This window comes from Physcomitrium patens, chromosome 16, assembly GCF_059467195.1.
Source record: "Physcomitrium patens ecotype Gransden chromosome 16, ASM5946719v1, whole genome shotgun sequence".
In the NCBI taxonomy this organism is placed as follows: domain Eukaryota; kingdom Viridiplantae; phylum Streptophyta; class Bryopsida; order Funariales; family Funariaceae; genus Physcomitrium; species Physcomitrium patens.
The window spans coordinates 561,709-579,715 of NC_143425.1; the positions used below are offsets into that span (position 1 = coordinate 561,709).

General features: G+C 34.8%; 1 protein-coding gene and 1 long non-coding RNA gene across 6 annotated transcripts; one reads left to right on the forward strand and one right to left on the reverse strand.

Moving 5' to 3' along the window:
- Positions 1 to 1,250: 1,250 nt before the first annotated feature.
- LOC112293823 (uncharacterized) lies at positions 1,251 to 2,431 on the reverse strand. Of its 5 annotated transcripts, none has more exons than XR_012219274.2 (3): positions 2,229 to 2,431; positions 1,900 to 1,947; positions 1,251 to 1,576 (listed from the first exon to the last, which is right to left on the reverse strand). XR_012219274.2 is itself a non-coding variant. In XM_073539848.2 (2 exons), the coding sequence occupies exons 1-2, from the start codon at positions 2,392 to 2,394 to the stop codon at positions 1,443 to 1,445; spliced, it is 432 nt and encodes a 143-aa protein (XP_073395949.1). In that variant the 5' UTR covers positions 2,395 to 2,428; the 3' UTR covers positions 1,251 to 1,442. The 5 variants fall into 5 exon arrangements, 2 of the variants coding, with proteins under 2 accessions (XP_073395949.1, XP_024399469.1); XR_012219275.2 differs by having other exon boundaries at positions 1,251 to 1,566; positions 2,169 to 2,429; XR_002973119.3 differs by having other exon boundaries at positions 2,169 to 2,427.
- Positions 1,891 to 4,210, forward strand: LOC141046370 (uncharacterized). Its single transcript, XR_012219276.2, has 3 exons — positions 1,891 to 2,023; positions 2,547 to 2,721; positions 2,944 to 4,210. It is a non-coding gene; the product is annotated as an uncharacterized LOC141046370 (long non-coding RNA).
- Positions 4,211 to 18,007: the final 13,797 nt, after the last annotated feature.

The following is an 18,007-nucleotide window of genomic DNA, read 5'->3' on the forward strand; positions in this document are numbered from 1 at the left end:
TTGTGTTGATTTTATATTTGAAATGACTGGGTATTAATTTTACATTATGTGTGATTTTCAATGGTTAAAGTGTCTAAATTTATTTTTGTCTAAAATGTACTTTGGTCTTAATTTTATGGGGGGAAAAAATCACAAGTAATTGAAAGTGCAAGTGGATTACAATACTTTAAAGGAATTAAAGATTACAAGATACTTTGTATTTGTTTGGATACTTCTGTTCTTCAAATTTTTAAACTAGAAGAAAAATACATGTGAAAATATGTCCAAAAGTTGATCAGTGTGTAAAAAGTCTCATTTACCATACCAAGTTTTTCTAATCTTCAGATCATTTGTGGGAATTTTCTTTTATTTGTTTATTTCTTTTCAAATTTGATATATATATATATATATATATATATATAATGTACAAGTTTATGTCTATATACATACATACATACATACATACATACATATACTAAGGAACAAACATGAATAATAAACATTATGTACTATTTATATTAAAAAATCATGATTGAGGTTCAATTAGGTTAACCATCTCCAACCCACATGATTGTTTTAATAAGTTTTATTTACTTGTTTATTTTTGGTTGTTATGGTTGTTTTGATAAACCAAGCCCCCTTGTGTACAACAAAACATTGCACAACAACAAGGGGCCACAATTTGTACTATTTCTACTAGCTAGTGGCACAATGATCTTAATAATGGACAGAGGCCAAAGAAAAGGAGAGAGTACATACTGCTCTCCATTGGTTTGCCATAGAGCAATATAAAAAGAAAAAAAAAGAAAAAAGGAGGGGGTAGTAAGAGCTATGGGTATGCAGAGACTCAAGGAGCCTTGGAAGTGAGCAACTCTTAAGCTTCCTGGCTGAAAAAATCCAGTCAAAGTTCTAGAGCCCATGCAGGCTCTTTTCTTTTGCTGTTTACTCTTGTTTTACTTGAGGAGGAAGAGAAAAGGGACCATTTCCTTAGTAGATGTGGAACCAAGAGGAGGTCTAGTAAAACACATTCTGAGGAGGGAGAGTGGGGAAAGAGACGAAGAGAAACAACAAAAAACCGAATTCCACAACTGTGTCATTGATTCACTTACAACTCCTTGGTGAGAGGACAAGTTGACACCCATGTTGTCACAAGCCAACTCAAAATCTACAATTGTAAATGACAAGGTGTACAGTGGTACAGGTGGCAGCATGAAGAGAGTGGGGTGAGGGAGAGGATTGCAGTAGTCCTGAAGCCCATCAGCCAAGAGACATTGGAACAATAAATAATTGATGATATCATACTGGGAAGATCTCCAATTCAGTTGCCAGTCTCATCACATGTCTCATCATCAGAGTGGGGGTCCATACAAGGGCAGCATTGTCTTGCAGGTGGGGCAGTGCACCCATGTTTCATGACCCCCAGAAAGGGAGTTAGATAGTGCACTACACTACACTACACTACACTACACTACCACTTGTCTCTCCCACTCTCTCCCTCTGGCTGAAATATTGCCAGATGACCATCCCTGCTGATGCAATTCAACCTCTCCTCCTCCCCTGCAACTGCTACTCAGCTCCCATCCAAATCTGCCATTGTCTGTCAGCTCCATGCCAGTGAGGTCCATGACAGTGATTAATGTCACAGGACCAACAATACACATTGAAAACCCTTCAAAACATCAAATCCCTGAATGTAACATTCTGGTATATCATCCTCCATATCTGTTGAATTATGATACTAGAGGACACACCCCAATTGTTCAACTCCTAACTTCCCTCCACACCATCTCATTGACACATATCACATAACTACTCAGTTTGATGGTGATTTTTTGAAAGTCTCCAGACAATGATATTGTGGTGGTTCAAGTTGCCCATCTATCTATCTATCTGACAAAGGGTTTCTGCATTGAAAATCACCTATATCACTTTCAAACCATCTATACAGAATTTGGTACTTTCATTTCTCTGGGGTGGAAACAAGCAAATGTTAGACAATAATAAATACTGTCCCTTATAATTGTTTTAACATCACAAAATCAAGGTCATTTCACTATCAAAATTACAATACATTATGATGTATTTAACTATCTATGTTAATTTATATTATTTCTTAAAAATCATATTTATTCCCCAACAAGCTTGCAGTTCTTGGATAGTTGGGCAATGCCTCTTATAAAACAAAATACCTGGAGAGTGAGTGGACCATTGGCTACATCTTGAGAGCAAATTAGAGGTAAATGAGGTACCATGGGACCATGTCACAGCCCTATCCATGTAAAACAACCTCCCTTCCTTTTGCTGCTGCTGCTCCTCTTCCTCCTCATCCTGCCTTTGGCTGTGGTCCCAACATTGTAGCATGAGAACAGGAAGGGGGAGGGGGCAGCCATTATATGGCCAGAGTCCCATGACCATGAAGTGAAAGGCTGACAGGGGGGGGGGGGTATGTATGTTGGACTGTAGACAAAACAGCACTCTGAATCACAGGGGCAGCATTATTGTAACGTTTGAGTTCTCAGTTGACAGGTGCGTGTTTGGTTGGTTGGTTGGTTGGTTGTTTGTACCAGGGGCAAGAGTTATGCATATCACTGCAGCCTTATAGGGAAAAGGGGGAAGGAAGAGGTGGGAGGCTGCTTCTTCTGCTGCTCCTGGTGGTGCCAAGTGAAGTGACATGGGGTGTAACTTATCCCTGCCACAGACCAGGATTATTTGCAGTGACAAGAATCACAGTTTGCTGCAAAGGTGGTTCAGAAGCAATATTCAATCAGCCTGTACTGCTATTAGTATTACTAGTAATAGTATTACAAGGGCAAGGGGGTATTGGTCTAGTCTAGTCTGGTCTAGTCTAGTCTGGTCTAGCCAAGTCCTCAAAAAAATAAAACAAAATAAAACAAATCAAAACAAAATAAAGGGGGGTGGGGTAGTACCAACTGATTATCAATCTCACTCTCTCTTACTGTGCAGGGGGGTGGATGAGTCAAGTGCAGGCTGACAGGGCCATGTCCTCACTCACATGCTGGTGGTTTAATGAACCCCTCTTGGTTGCAGCACACACATCAGATGCAAGCCAACAGAATTGTCCAGCTCAACCCAGTTCAAACTCCTCTTTCTCAGCTGCAGACCAGAGCAGAGCACCCCCTGCTGCTGCTGCAGTGTTCATGCACTACGATGAAGATTCTGGGAGACCATGGTGAAGGAAGGTTCTGCAAGGGATATGGTAGTGAGTGAGTGGGTGTGTGTGTGTGCCTACACCTTCACCTGATTGTGATTCATGCCCAACATGTGTTGTGTTCTGAGGTTGATTCATCAGGCTCCCCCATTTCACATGGCACAATGGAGGGCTACCAGAGACAAAATGCCCCATGTTCAGAAAGTTTCTGAGCCCTCCTTCCTAGGCAATTATATGCACCAAAAGTGCCTCTTGGTGTGGGACCAAACCAGTCCTTTGAGGAATAATAAATCATCTTCATCTCTCCCAATAATAATGCTAATTATATTTATGATCATATGATTCTAAGTGGATTTTGATATATGCATATAATAATATAGAAGTTAATATTTTAAGGAAGAACAAAATGGAGGAGTTTTAAGTCAATTTCACACTGATTGTCACAATATATTACTAAGTATTAAAAAAATAAAAATAAAAAATTCTTTTACTAAAACATTCCTTGTATTAATGCTTATTGTATGAAAGATACAATGATATGAAATATGAGGCCATGGCAATGGTGAAATATTTGAAAAAATGATTGGAAGGAGAGGGAAAATAATACACAAGGCTTCAAATCTTTAAGGCACAATGATGCTCCAGCAAGTTTCTTCCTAAGGTTGCGAGGTTTATTGTGAGCTAGTGTAGAATCACACATCCAACATGAGATTGGTGTTTAGATCCAATCTTAAGTTTCCTTTCTTAACACATAATGAACTAATAATCTTCGCTTCAACATAGAATGCAAACAAGATGCCAACTTAGGGAGGGATAAATTAGGGTTTAGGATTTACTGACAAACTTATGCTAGTTTTTTGCACTAAAGTAAGGAACAATCATCATAAAGCCATATAATCAGTATTAGGGCTATAAGCAAATGAGGAAGTATGGTATTAATTACAACCTTTGCAATGGCATTGAAGAGCAGACTAATGCACATAATGATATCATCCATTATATTGAAGGGGCAACTATAAGTGGAATATGCATGGCAAAAGCAGAGATTGGAATTTGAACTTATTGCCACAATAGCCTAGATGGGGAGGTACATGGATATTCATTCTATGCAAGCTTTCTTAGGTAAGATTTTATTGGAAGGATTTAAGGTTTTACTTGAAGGATTAGATATCAATATTATTTACTTTGTTTACATCTTGTAAAGGAATGCTCTGTTCTTTAAGAACCTCAGTGCTTTGATCCATCCATAATGGTAGGTGCGGATATCCAAAAGGAGTCTAGTCACTTAATCCATTATATAACTTCAATTATAAAGAATCAAGGCAACTAGTCTTTCTTGTCAATACCAATCTCAATAGTTAATGTGAGTATAAATCTACAATTATTCAATGCTACTTGTACAACATATTTGTTCATATATTTAGGCAAGTCATTAAACTCAAGAAAGAAATACTAACTTGTTGACAACCAAACATATTTTGAATAAGATCTACTTCTTAATAAATGCAAAAACATATGATGGACATAGTGGCATATTAGGAAAAACATATGGAAATGTAAATCTTTGCTAAACACAAGTGATTTTTTTTTAATGTAAACATGTTTTTTGAAGCTCAAAACAAATGGAATGAAAGAAAAATTATCCAATTTGTGAATTTGAGCATAATCTTAATGTACTTCAATAATGCATCTTTTCTAAGGAGATCTACCATCACAACATCGGTTCTCAAGGTAATACAATCAAAATCCAATGTCAATAAGTATGGCTTGACTCATCACAATAATAAAACAATAATCAACTCAAAGTTGCTTTACAATTAAAAAAGAATATAACCACACCACAAGTATAATCACATATGGAGGTAGGGCAAATCATTAATGTAAGAGTAGTAAAGAAAGTCAACATAAACTAGTCTCTCATTGGATATCAAGAGGACAATAATCACCATTGAGAATGCAACTAGGAATACACCACCTAATATACTTATAGACAAAATCAAAACATATAAATAAACTATGAATCATATGTAAGAGGATATACTTTAGACATAAGACTAGCCCAATATAGATTTGAATAAAAGAATACTAGCTAAATCCTCTTCTAATAGGACTCACAATATATGAGTAGTCAAAAATGCCATTGTGTGGTTTAATTTACTATTGAAATCCATTTAGAAGAAATATTCTACTTGTCTAATTTTCTAAAACGGTTCTCAAGAAAGGACTTATATACAATACCATTGGAACTCATATCTATCTTCTATAAATAGTTATAAAGACAAAAATTAGAAAACATATTGTTAAGATTACCAATGATATAGCAACTTTCAACCAGGATGATTGTATACCTCAATAAGCACTTATACATTCCAAGACCCACTAAATTGCTCATCTACGCCTCCATAGAAGTAGAAGTCATCCAACTACACTTTGAGCTACATATGAATAGTCCTAATTATCTTCCTTCTTTTTTTTCTACCTTCACTACAATAATATGAAGATTAAGCTTATATTTCAAAATGCTCAAGGTCTCAACACCCTCACAAAAATCAATCTATTATGCCATTACATGCAACATTATTTATCATCATTAGATATCTTATGTCTACAAGAACATAAACTTTGAGATAACAAAGTGATTAGAAGAATAAGGTCTAACTTGATGCAAGTTTCTAACTACAAAAAATGACCATCATATATAACAATGCTTTGCAACATGATCGAGTCAATAGCAGATGCACATGTCTTTGAGTTGCTTCCCAATTGACTCACTTAATTGTTACTAAGAGATACTCAGAAAAAAAAGAAGGCACAATAGCTAAGCTTTTATAAGATAGTTGGCATAGACATTAATGTTTTGAATATCTACCTATATCTCACCTCGATTGAGAGGTATGAATTGTAAATTGAATTAATTCAATCTCTTTTAAAAGACTGCTAATGGATTTTAGAGGGTGATTAAAATTTTTCCAAAAAAAATGTTGACAAGTCAAATATTAAGGAATCCACTTGCTTGCATGTAAGAGACAATTAATCAGCAATCTCACACAAATTCTATAAATTTTGAATAATTTTTTGACATCTCATTATATTTTTTATATTTGAAATAATTACCAGAGAAAACATTTGTAGACCATAACACAGCTTGTCAAAGTGTATTCCTTTGTCTCTCTTGGAAAGCAACTCACAAGTATTGATTATTACATACTTGGTGATAACAACCATTTTGACCACCTCTTGATATAAAAATAGATTTTTTTCTTCCTAGAAATCAAGTACATATTATAATATGTGATAAATCCATCATACCTTTAGGATTTAACAATCTAAATCAAATTTTTTAAATTTGAAATATCCATTTAATCTATCTTTTTAAAGAAAAATACGTGTTGTATGAAGTTTTATAAAGATGTGTGTCAAAAAAGAAGAGAGTTGCATTGAAAAGAAAATGTTCTCTACCAAAATATCACAAATATAATTTTGGAATTATATAGAGATCCCAATAATTCATGTCTCCAATAAAATATAGTTTAGTATATGAAAAAATTCAAAGCTATGGATGTACAAATAACTAAGGGAGGGTGGGTATGGAACAAAATCAAATGGTGGCAAGTCAGAGAAAGGTGCTCATGGAAATTTTTTAATGTTAATCAAGAATAGTTGTTAAGCTCTTATATTTCAAAATTGGTAGACTATTTAGAGCAATTATATACCAACCAGGCCGCTATGTCCAAGTTCTGTATAGATTATTATCACAAACTATAAAGAGCAAGTCAAAATTCGAAAGTAGTTAAGGAGGTGCATGATTAGGCCTAAAAAGTATTAGAAATGATACTAGATATAGAGACATTAAATTTACTAAAAGACCCATTAACACTCTAAGAAATAATTTGTATACTTTAAATAATAGCTAAATTTAAGTATATGGATCCAGATGTAGTACTAGAGTTCTATCTCACTTTTTGAGACATAATTGGCTAACGATATATAGAAATGATTTATACTAGCTTTATTTTAGGATTCCTCCTTCCTTGAGTTACTACTAGTACAATAACCCTTCTTCATAAAGATGGAGATTGTTGCTTTTTAACCAATTGGAAGTCCATTATACTTTTGAACTTAGACTACAAAAAATATGCTATGACATTGCACCTATCTTTACGATCAATACTTATAAATATTATTAGCATAGATCAATTGATATTCTTATTCAAGGAATTCATATGGACAATTTTTTACTTACCTAAGAAACCATGGAATATGCTGAATATTTAGATCAACTTCTATTATTTCTCAAATTAGATTTTTCAAAGGTATATGATATGATAGAATATTATATTTTATTCACAATTACAATAGTATTAGGCTTTTCAAAAGAATTCATAGACATGGTCAATTGTTTTTTAGGAAATGCTTCAACTTGTATAAAGGTAAATGGAACATTATCAAAATATTTTCCAATTATAAGAGGGATGAGACAAGGATGTCCATTGGTTATTTATTTATTCTTAATTGTAGGAAAAATAATAAATACCATGATAAAAAAGAACATTGCAAGGGGACATTAATAAGTATTAACTCAATATGCACATAACACATCCTTTATCTTATTAGAAAAAGAAGATTTAATGAGGACTGTAACCTATATCATTGAAATTTTTACTTGGCATATGGATTAATATTGAAGTAATAGAAATCAAGTAGCTATTAGAAGTACAAACAAGATCTCAACCATCTAACATGGATAGCACAACTTGGAATAGTATAGATGGACAAAAAAGAAGTATATACAAAGAAGAAGTGAATATATACAAAAAAAATTAGTCTATTGGTATATAACCAAAATTTATGCAATTGAAAGAGATATAGTTGAGAACAATGTATTGTTATCTTCCATATTTTATTTCTTATTAATATGAAAAGGCACTAAATAGAAGATCACAAAAGTCAAAGCAGCTCTAAAGAACTATCTCTCAACATATTTGTTCCAAAGAGCATGCACAAAGGTAGAATGGATACAATATTGTCAATCTAGACAAAGAGGTGGAATCAATCTTATATATCTATAAGATGAAATTATAAATTTATTATTCAAATGGGTTTTTAAGGCTCCAAAGTCAATACAATCTAATCTCTACTTGATGCTCAAATTTGGCTCAGTCACTTAACTATATCAAGGAGGAAAATGATATCCCAATTTGGATTATTTATCATTCCATGACACCAAAGTAAGTTGGAATTGATAGTTTGGAATTGAGTGGTTGGACCTTTGAAAGCTACGATCCTATAAATTACATACATACCACCAATATGTTTGAAGGAATTAATAAATAATAGCTTTTGGTATTGTCTTTTGGTGCAAAGTGTAGGACTTGGATTTTTGAAGACATGGGTCATTGCATTCTACAAAGCAAGCTTGCAAAAGTATAGCAATATACTTCACAATGGCTTTTTTTTTATGCACTAAGCAATATGCACTCAATTTGACTTGTGAGATCAAAAGAGGGACATATGGCAAGCTCTTACACAAGCATTCTTTCAACAATGGTTAGGACTTATACATTTAGATCGTTTCCAACTCATGTTGAACAAAGAGGTGGAATTATGCAATTCAACAATAACAAATATATTATCAATAAAAATGTGGCAAATAATAACAAATTTTGAAATAGGTTGAACTTGATATATATTTAGCTCCCAAAATAATAAAAAAAAATATAAAATAAATGTTAAAATGGCCCAATTGACACTAGTATCAAACATGCATATATAAAGAGGCTTGTTAGAATGGTAGATATTGTCACGGACATACTCATGTAAGCTAGTAATTACATATACAAATAGATGGAAGTAAGTAAATATAAGTAAAAATAAGTTAATTCTATAGTATTTAATATGGAAGCTTCCTAGAAGCTTAATAGACGATGCTTTGACTTCATAAGTATCTTTAATTGACTTTTTGGATTAGAAACGTCGTCAACAAGTTGGCCATGTGCCACACATATTGCTAGCTTGAAGATCAAGCTAACTATGTGGCCCACACAAAGAAAAACTTGCCTTGTAAGTCAAGGCATGTGTCCTACAAAGTCAACACATATTGGAGGTCCTATAGAACATTGCCATGTAGCTCCTAGTTAGATAGTATATATAGAGACAAGAGTGAAGCCTTCTTCACTCTTGTCAACTCCTTTCTTGCTTCTAATCTAGTTTCAAGGGTTTCTAGTTTTCTTGTCTTTTGGCAATAGCCATTCATGTTTCTCTTTCAATATATATACTTGTTTATTTATATTTTGTTACCTTTCTTTGAGTGAAGGCTCACTTGTCTGAATTTTTTTTTATCAAGTTCTTATCCTTGATAGATTGACAAGAATACACCTACAATATCAGAGCTTTGTCTAATCTTGATTAAGAGTGGATTACCCCTTTTTCTTGATAAGATATAAGCATATTAGAAGTTACGGATTACCCTCTTCTAAATTGATAATGTCTATTGTATTTTCTTTGTTCTCAAGTTCTCTCTTTTATTTGTCTTGAGAGATATTAGATATCTTCTCTTTTCTAAGTATTATCATGGCAGAACTTCTTGAAATGAAGACTGCAATGGCACAAATGCAAGAACAATTGAGAGAGTTAATGCTTGCGATGCATCAACTCAATGTACCACGACAAGGAGCAATGAAATTGACAGGAAGTGAAGATATAGAAATGATTGGAGCTACTTCAACATCTGCACCAAATCATGTCCTTTCTCCTATGGTGGAACGCCCTTCCAGTATTAGAGAATTAAGAATTGTCCTACCCGAGAAATTTGATGGCACCAAATCCAAGTTTCGAGGATTTATCAATCAAGTGTAACTTGTGATTGAACTTCAATCCCAAAGCTATCTAACTCCAAGATCGCAAGTTAGATTCATTGGTACGCTTCTTTCAGGTTCAATAATATCATGATTTTTATCTTTTCTTGAATGACGAGATCCAATATTAGATAATCTAGAGGCCTTTCTGGTGGAGTTTCAATCCATGTATGGAGAACATGATGCAATTCGTGTTGCAACCAATAAGTTCTATATTTTACGGCAAGGGAATCGATCAGTAACGTTGTACGCTTCACAATTTTCACAACTTGCAACTGATATCAAGTGAAAAAATGTTGCACTTATTAGCCAATTTTTCTATGGATTATAATATGAGGTAAAAAAATTAATGCTCAACTTACTTGATCTTCAAACATTGAGTCAAGCAATTGACTTTACTGTGAAGTGTAAAAATTACCTTTTTGAATTTCGATCGGGAACCGACCTCAAAGTTACTATAATTCAATGGCAACACCAACACCTCTTCAACACATACATTCAGAAGTAGAGGATATGCAAATTGATGTAGTATGTTTCAAACCTCTTACTGAGCAAGAAAAGACTTGTCATCATTAAGAAGGATTATGTTTATATTGTGGAGAACCAAAGTACACTGCTCAACATTGTCCAAAGAAATGACGTAATCACAAAATGAGGAGTATAGCTGTGAAAGAAGACAATATGTCAAAAAACGACTTTATCCAGCTATAATAGGGACCGTGCAGCTAGAACCTTGCACAACATCTAGTAAAGGTCCTATTCTCTCCTCACAGGCCTTTCCTTGTTTTACATTAAATGTTATTTTAGGACCTAAATATTACAAAGCCTCTGCCTTGTAAGATTTAGGAGCCTCGGCGTGTTTCTTAGATGAAGAATTTACTAAAAGACATAGCATATCTTTAGTAAAGAAAACTAAACTTGTTCATGTAGAAGTCATAGATGGTCGTCCATTGTCTTCTGGGGATATTACTCACGAAATCCTTCCTATAGAAGTAATAATCAATGGTCATAATAGCTTTGTAGTATTTAATATCATTAGATCTTCCTCTAATCCAATCATTTTAGGTTTATCGTGGTTAGAAAAATACAACCCTCAAATAAATTGGATTTTCCAAATCCTTATTTTCTCTAAAAGTATAACTAACAGTGTAGTTAATCAAATAGAGAGTCATAAGTTCAGTTCAATTAAACCCGTATTTATAGGTGTAAAAGTTTTCTTGCATGCTGCTATGAAAGAATCACCATATATTATTTATGCCACACCTGTTCCTACAGGTAAAAAGACTTCAAGTGGCATTGCAAGCCAATATAAAGAATTTCAAGATGTATTCAAAAAAAAGAATACAGATACACTCCCGGAACATCGTCCCTATGATTGCTCAATTGACCTTCAAGAAGGAATACAACTGCCATTCGGACCAATCTACAGTTTATCACAAAATGAGTTGACTGAACTCAAGAAGTATATTGAAGAAAATCTAGCCAAGAATTTCATACGCCATTCTAAATCTCTAGTAGGAGCTCCAATTCTATTTGTGAAGAAAAAAGATGGATCATTATGGATGTGTGTTGATTATCAAAGACTCAACAAGATTATTATCACGAACAGGTATCCACTACCTTTAATATCTGTACTTCTTGATTAGCTGAATCAAACTAAGATCTATACAAAAATAGATCTCCGGGGAGCATACAATGTAGTACGCATCAAAGAAGGAGATGAATAGAAGATTGTATTTCGAACTAGGTATGGATATTTTGAATACACTGTCATGCCTTTTGGACTTACAAATGTACCAGCAGCTTTTCAACATCTAATAAATGATGTTTTTTGAGAGTTTTTGGACGATTTTGTGGTTTGTTATCTAGACGACATCTTGATCTATTTTAAGAATCTAAAAGAACATGAACTTTGTGTTCATCGTGTGTTACAAAAATTAAGAGATACATGACTCTATGCCAAGATAGAAAATTATGTATTCCACACTACTCAAGTCGATTTCTTAGGTTACATCATTTCAAATGATGGACTTATGATGGATCCTAAGAAAGTTCAAACTATTATAGACTGTAAGATCCCAAAAACGGTAAGAGATGTCTAATGTTTTTTGGGATTTGCCAACTACTATCGAATCTTCATCAAGGACTTCTCTCGAGTTATAGCTCCACTTACACGTTTGACTTGTAAAGACAAACTCCAATAGAATCAAGAAGCGGAAGTTGCTTTTGAATCTTTGAAGACAACGTTTGTTTCTACACCAATCTTGTATCGTGTTGATTTTTCCGAAGCATTCTTTATGGAAATAGATGCATCGGACTTTGCTCTGGGTGCGGTTTATCACAAATGGGAACAGATGACAAACTTCATCCAGTAGCATTTCATTCAAGAAAATTCTCAGCAGCAGAAATTAATTATGAGATCCACGACAAAGAACTTCTTGCAATCGTGGATTCTTTTCAAGAATGGCATCATTATCTAGAAGGCACTTCCAGGCCAATCACCGTGTATACGGATCACAAGAACCTCGAGTATTTTATGTCAGCACGTGTATTAAATCGTCGTCAAGCCCGTTTGAGCATGTCTTTATCAAGATTTGAGTTCATTATCACTAATCGACCAAGAAAATAATAAGGTTTGTCCGATGCCTTGTCTAGACGTTCTTATCTTGTATCAAAAGAAGGAGATGCAGCTTTTGAGCAATAAAGAATGGTTCTCTTGAAAACAGAGCAATTTCATCTTTGAGCAATAAAATCAACATTGACTGTTGATTTAACTTTTCTTAAGCAAGTCCAATTAAGTATGTCTTCAGACCCTCTTGTTTATGATATCAAGAATAATTCTTCGAAATTTCATGATCCCTCTAAATTTGAATTCAAGAATAACCTACTCTATTTCGAAGGATGCCTATATATTCCAGAAGGTGTTACGGCCATAATCATGTAAGCTAATAATTACATATAGAAATAGGTAGAAGTAAGTAAAAGTAGATAAAAGTAAGTTAATTCTATAATATTTAATATAAAAGCTTCCTAGAAACTTCATAGATGCTGCTTTGACTTCATAGATGTCTTTAATTGATTTTTTGGATTAAAAACGTGGTCAACAAGTTGGCCATGTGCCACACATGTTGTTAGCTTGAAGATCAAGCTAACTATGTAGCCCACACGTAGAAAAACTTGTCTTGTAAGTCAAGGCATGTGCCCTACAAAGTCAACACCTATTGGAGTTCCTATAGAACGTCGCCACGTAGCTCTTAGTTAGTTAGTATATATAGAGACAAGAGTGAAGGATTCTTCACTCTTGTCAACTCCTTCCTTGCTTCTAGTCCAGGTTCAAGAGTCTTTAGTTTCTTGTCTTGTGGCAATAGCCATTCCAGTTTCCTTTTAATATACCTACTTGTTTATATTTTGACTTATTATATCGAGATAGCCTTTTTGTGTATATTTTCCCTCATCGAGTCTTTGTCCTTGACAGATTGATAAGAGTATACTTACAATATCAGAGCTTTGTTTTTCTTGAGTAAGAGTGGATTACCCCTTTCTCTTGACAAGACATAAGCGTATTAGAAGTTTGCGGATTACCCACTTCTAAACTGATATTGTTCTTAGTATCTTCTTTATTATCAAGTCTTTTTTTTTTTTTTGTCTTGAGCAGTATCAAACAAATTTTTCTTCTTAGTGTCATTATGGCAGAACTTGTTGAAATGAAGAGTGCAATGGCACAAATGCAAGAGCAAATGAGGAAATTAATGCTTGCGATGCATCAATTCAATTCACCAACACATGAAAGAACAAGAATAGCAGAAAGTGGAGATATAGAGAGGATCGGAGCTGCTTCAACATCTACAACAAATCACATTCTTTCTCCAATTGTACAACACCCTATAAGCACTAGAGAACTAAGAATTGCCTTACCCGAGAAATTTGATGGTACGAGATCAAAGTTTCGAGGGTTCATCAATCAAGTACAATTGGCAATTGAACTTCAACCGCAAAGCTATCCAACTCCAGGATCACAAGTCAGGTTTATTGGCACTCTACTTTCTGGTTCTACATTATCGTGGTTTTCGTCTTTTCTTGAACAACGAAATCTAATATTGGACAATTTGGAAGCTTTTTTGGCAGAGTTTCGATCTATGTATGGTGAACACGATAAAACTCGTGTTGCAACAAATAAGATCTGAACTCTGCGACAAGGAAATCGCTCAGTAACAGTGTATGCTTCACAATTTCGACAACTTGCAATTGACATCAAGAAGGATGATGCTGCATTCATCAGTCAATTTCTTTATGGATTGCAATACGAAGTAAAGAAATTGATGCTCAACTTATCTGATCCTCAAACTTTGAGTCAAGCAATCGATGTTGCAGTAAAATGTGATAATCAACTTTTCGAATTTCGATCCGAGAATCATTCACGGAAACCACAACGTTATTACTCAATGACAACATCAACATCTTTGCCAAATATACATTCGGAAGTAGAAGACATGCAAATTGACGCAGTACGTTTTAAACCCCTAACTAAGAAAGAAAAGATTTGTCGTCGTCAAGAAGGATTATGTTTATATTGCGGAGAACCTAAGCACACTGCTCAACATTGTCCAAAGAAATGACGCAACTATAAAATGAGGGGTACGACAGTCAAAGAAAAAAATATGTCGAAAAACGGATTCGTCCAGCTACAATAGGGTCCATGCAGCTGGAACCTTGTACAATTCCTAATGAAGGTCCTATCCTCTCCTCACAACCCTCTTCTTGTTTTATAATAGACTTATATTTAGGACCTAAGAATTACAAAGCCTTTGCTTTATTAGATTCGGGAGCCTCAGCATGTTTTTTAGATGAACAATTTGTTAAAAGTCGTAAAATACCTTTTGTACAAAAACCTAAATCAGTACATATAGAAGTCATAGATGGTCGTCCCTTATCTTCTGGAGATGTCACTCATGAAACTCATCCTATAAAAGTAACAATAGACGGTCATGATAGCTACATAGCTTTTAACATAATTAAATCCCCGTCCAATCCAGTTATTTTAGGTTTATCCTGGCTAGAAAAATATAACCCTCGAATAGATTGGAATTCGCGTAAACTTGACTTTTTTCAGAGCATTATTAATAGTTCTACCAACCAAGTAAAAAATTATAAGTCTAGTATAGTAAAACCCGTACTGATAGGTGCAAAAGCATTTATACACGCAGCAAAAGAAGGATCAACTTTTGCTAGTTATGCTGCACCTATTTCTGAAAACGTAAAGACTTCAAGTGGCATTCCAAGTCAATATCAGGAGTATCAAGACGTTTTTGAGAAAAAAAATGCAAATATTCTTCCTGAGCATCACCTATATGATTGTTCAATCGACCTCAAGGAAGGAACTCAGCCACCATTTGGACCAATTTACAGTTTATCGCAAGATGAATTGGCTGAACTCAAGACATATATTGACGAGAATTTAGCGAAGAATTTCATACGCCATTCAAAATCTCCAGCAGGAGCTCCAATTCTATTCGTAAAGAAAAAAGATGGATCTTTACGAATGTGTATTGATTATCGAGGACTCATTAAGATCACAATCAAAAACAGGTATCCATTACCTTTGATATCAGGACTCCTTGACCAGTTGAATTAAGCTAAGATCTATACAAAAATAGATCTAAGAGGAGCATATAATCTAGTACGGATCAAAGAAGGAGAAGAATGGAAGACTACGTTTCGAACCAGGTATGGACATTTCGAATATAATGTCATGCCCTTTGGACTCACGAATGCACCAGCTGCTTTTCAACATCTCATGAATGATGTATTTCGTGAATTCTTAGACAATTTTGTCGTCTGCTATCTAGACGATATCCTGATCTATTCTAAGAACGTCGAAGAACATGAAATACATGTTCGTCAAGTATTACAAAAACTTAGAGATGCAGGATTGTACGCCAAGATGAAAAAGTATGTATTTCACACTACTCAAGTTGACTTTTTAGGATACATCATTTCAAATGATGGTCTCATGATGGATTCTAAGAAAGTCCAAACAATCATGGATTGGAAGATTCCAAGGACAGTAAGAGATGTCCAATATTTCTTGGGATTTGCCAATTACTATTGGATCTTCATCAAAGATTTCTCACGAATTGTAGTTCCACTTATACGCTTGACTAGTAAAGATAAATTCCAATGGAATCAAGAAGCGGAAGCAGCATTTGAAGCCTTAAAGACATCATTTGTCTCTGCACCAGTCTTATATCCTGTTGACTTTTCCAAGGTATTTTTTATGGAAACAGATGCATCAGATTTTGCCTTGGGTGCAGTTTTATCACAAATGGGATCAGATGACAAACTTCATCCGATAGCTTTTCATTCAAGAAAATTCTCAGCAACCGAGATCAATTATGAGATCCACAATAAAGAACTTCTTGTGATCGTGGATTCTTTTCAAGAATGGCGTCATTATCTAGAAGGCGCTTCTAGTCCAGTCACTGTGTATACAGATCACAAGAATCTCGAGTATTTCATGTCAGCATGCGTATTGAATCGTCGTCAAGCTCGTTGGAGTATGTCTTTGTCAAGATTCGAGTTCATTATCACTTATCGGCCAGGAAAACAACAAGGTTTGTCTGATGCCCTATCTAGACGTTCTTATTTTGTACCAAAAGAAGGAGATGCAGCTTTTGAGCAATAAAAAACGGTCCTCTTGAAACCGGAGCAATTTCATCTCCGAGCAATGAAATCAACATTGACTGTTGATTTAACTTTTCTCAAGCAAATCCAGTCGAATATGTCCTCAGATCCTCTTGTTCATGATATCAAGAATAATTCTTCCAAGTCTCATGATCCTTCTAAGTTTGAGTTTAAGAATAATCTATTATATTTTGAAGGACGCCTATATGTTCCAGAAGGAGAAGCACGTTTACGTGTTCTTCAAGCACGTCATGACTTTCCAGCAGCAGGACACTTTGGATATAATAAGACTTTGGAACTCATATCAAGAGATTTTTGGTGGCCACAAATGTGGAAGTCAGTCAAAGCCTTTGTACAATCATGTGATATTTGTTCAAGATCAAAAATTCTTCGTCATCGACTTTACGGACTTCTTCAGCCATTACATATACCAGAACAACCATGGTCCTCTGTTTCTATGGATTTCATCACAGATCTTCCAAGCTCAAGATCTTATGATTCTATATTTGTGATAGGAGATCGTTTCACCAAGATAGCACATTTTGTGCTATGTACAAAATCTATCATAGGTGAAGAAACAGCTAAGCTTTTCATTGATAATATCTATCGCTATCATGGATTACCTAAAGATATCATATCGGATAGTGAAACTCAATTTGTGTCAAGATTCTGGAGGACCCTTTTCAAGATTTACTTGTCAATGAGGATCCATCCTGTATTCCACGTGTCTCTTCTTGAACCATATAAGACAGTGGATATACAAGGAAGAAGACAAATGCCACCGCCTCCTATAGAAGTAGATAATAATGAAGAATTTGAGGTGGAAGAGACATTAGACTCAAGGCGGCGCCTAAATAAGCTGAAATATCTTGTTCATTGGCGCGGATATGATATTAGTGAACGCACATGGGAGCCATCCAGGAATCTAGCAAATGCATCAGCTAAAGTCAAAGTTTTTCATCAACGACATCCATCAAAACCAAGATGAAAATCTCTCTTATAAAAGAGACAAGATTGAGGCAAGATAACATTCAATTTCTTATCCTTGTTTGTAACTTCTTTGCATTTGTGAGGCTAATTAGATGGAGAGCCAACAACCAGCATTTTCAACTGAAGAACCTTTGTTTGCTGACCTGCCCGACGAGACATTACGATTGTCACCACCTTCAAGACGACGCAATCGAGATGAAGATCTTCAAGAACGACATGTTCTTCTTCGAATAGATGGTGAGATACAACGCGTTTGGTATCACAATTTGGGAAGGGACTCCCGATGTTTGGTGATTTTGCTAGAGGTAGGAACAACTCCTGATGGTGTTCCAAA

Excerpts from the sequence above, each read along its gene's own strand:
- LOC112293823 (XM_073539848.2), bottom strand. The coding sequence starts at position 2,394 with ATGGTCATGGGACTCTGGCCATATAATGGCTGCCCCCTCCCCCTTCCT. Across the intron at positions 1,649-2,168 it reads ATGGTCCACTCACTCTCCAG|GGTTTTCAATGTGTATTGTT; the intron begins GTATTTTGTTTT and ends GATGTTTTGAAG.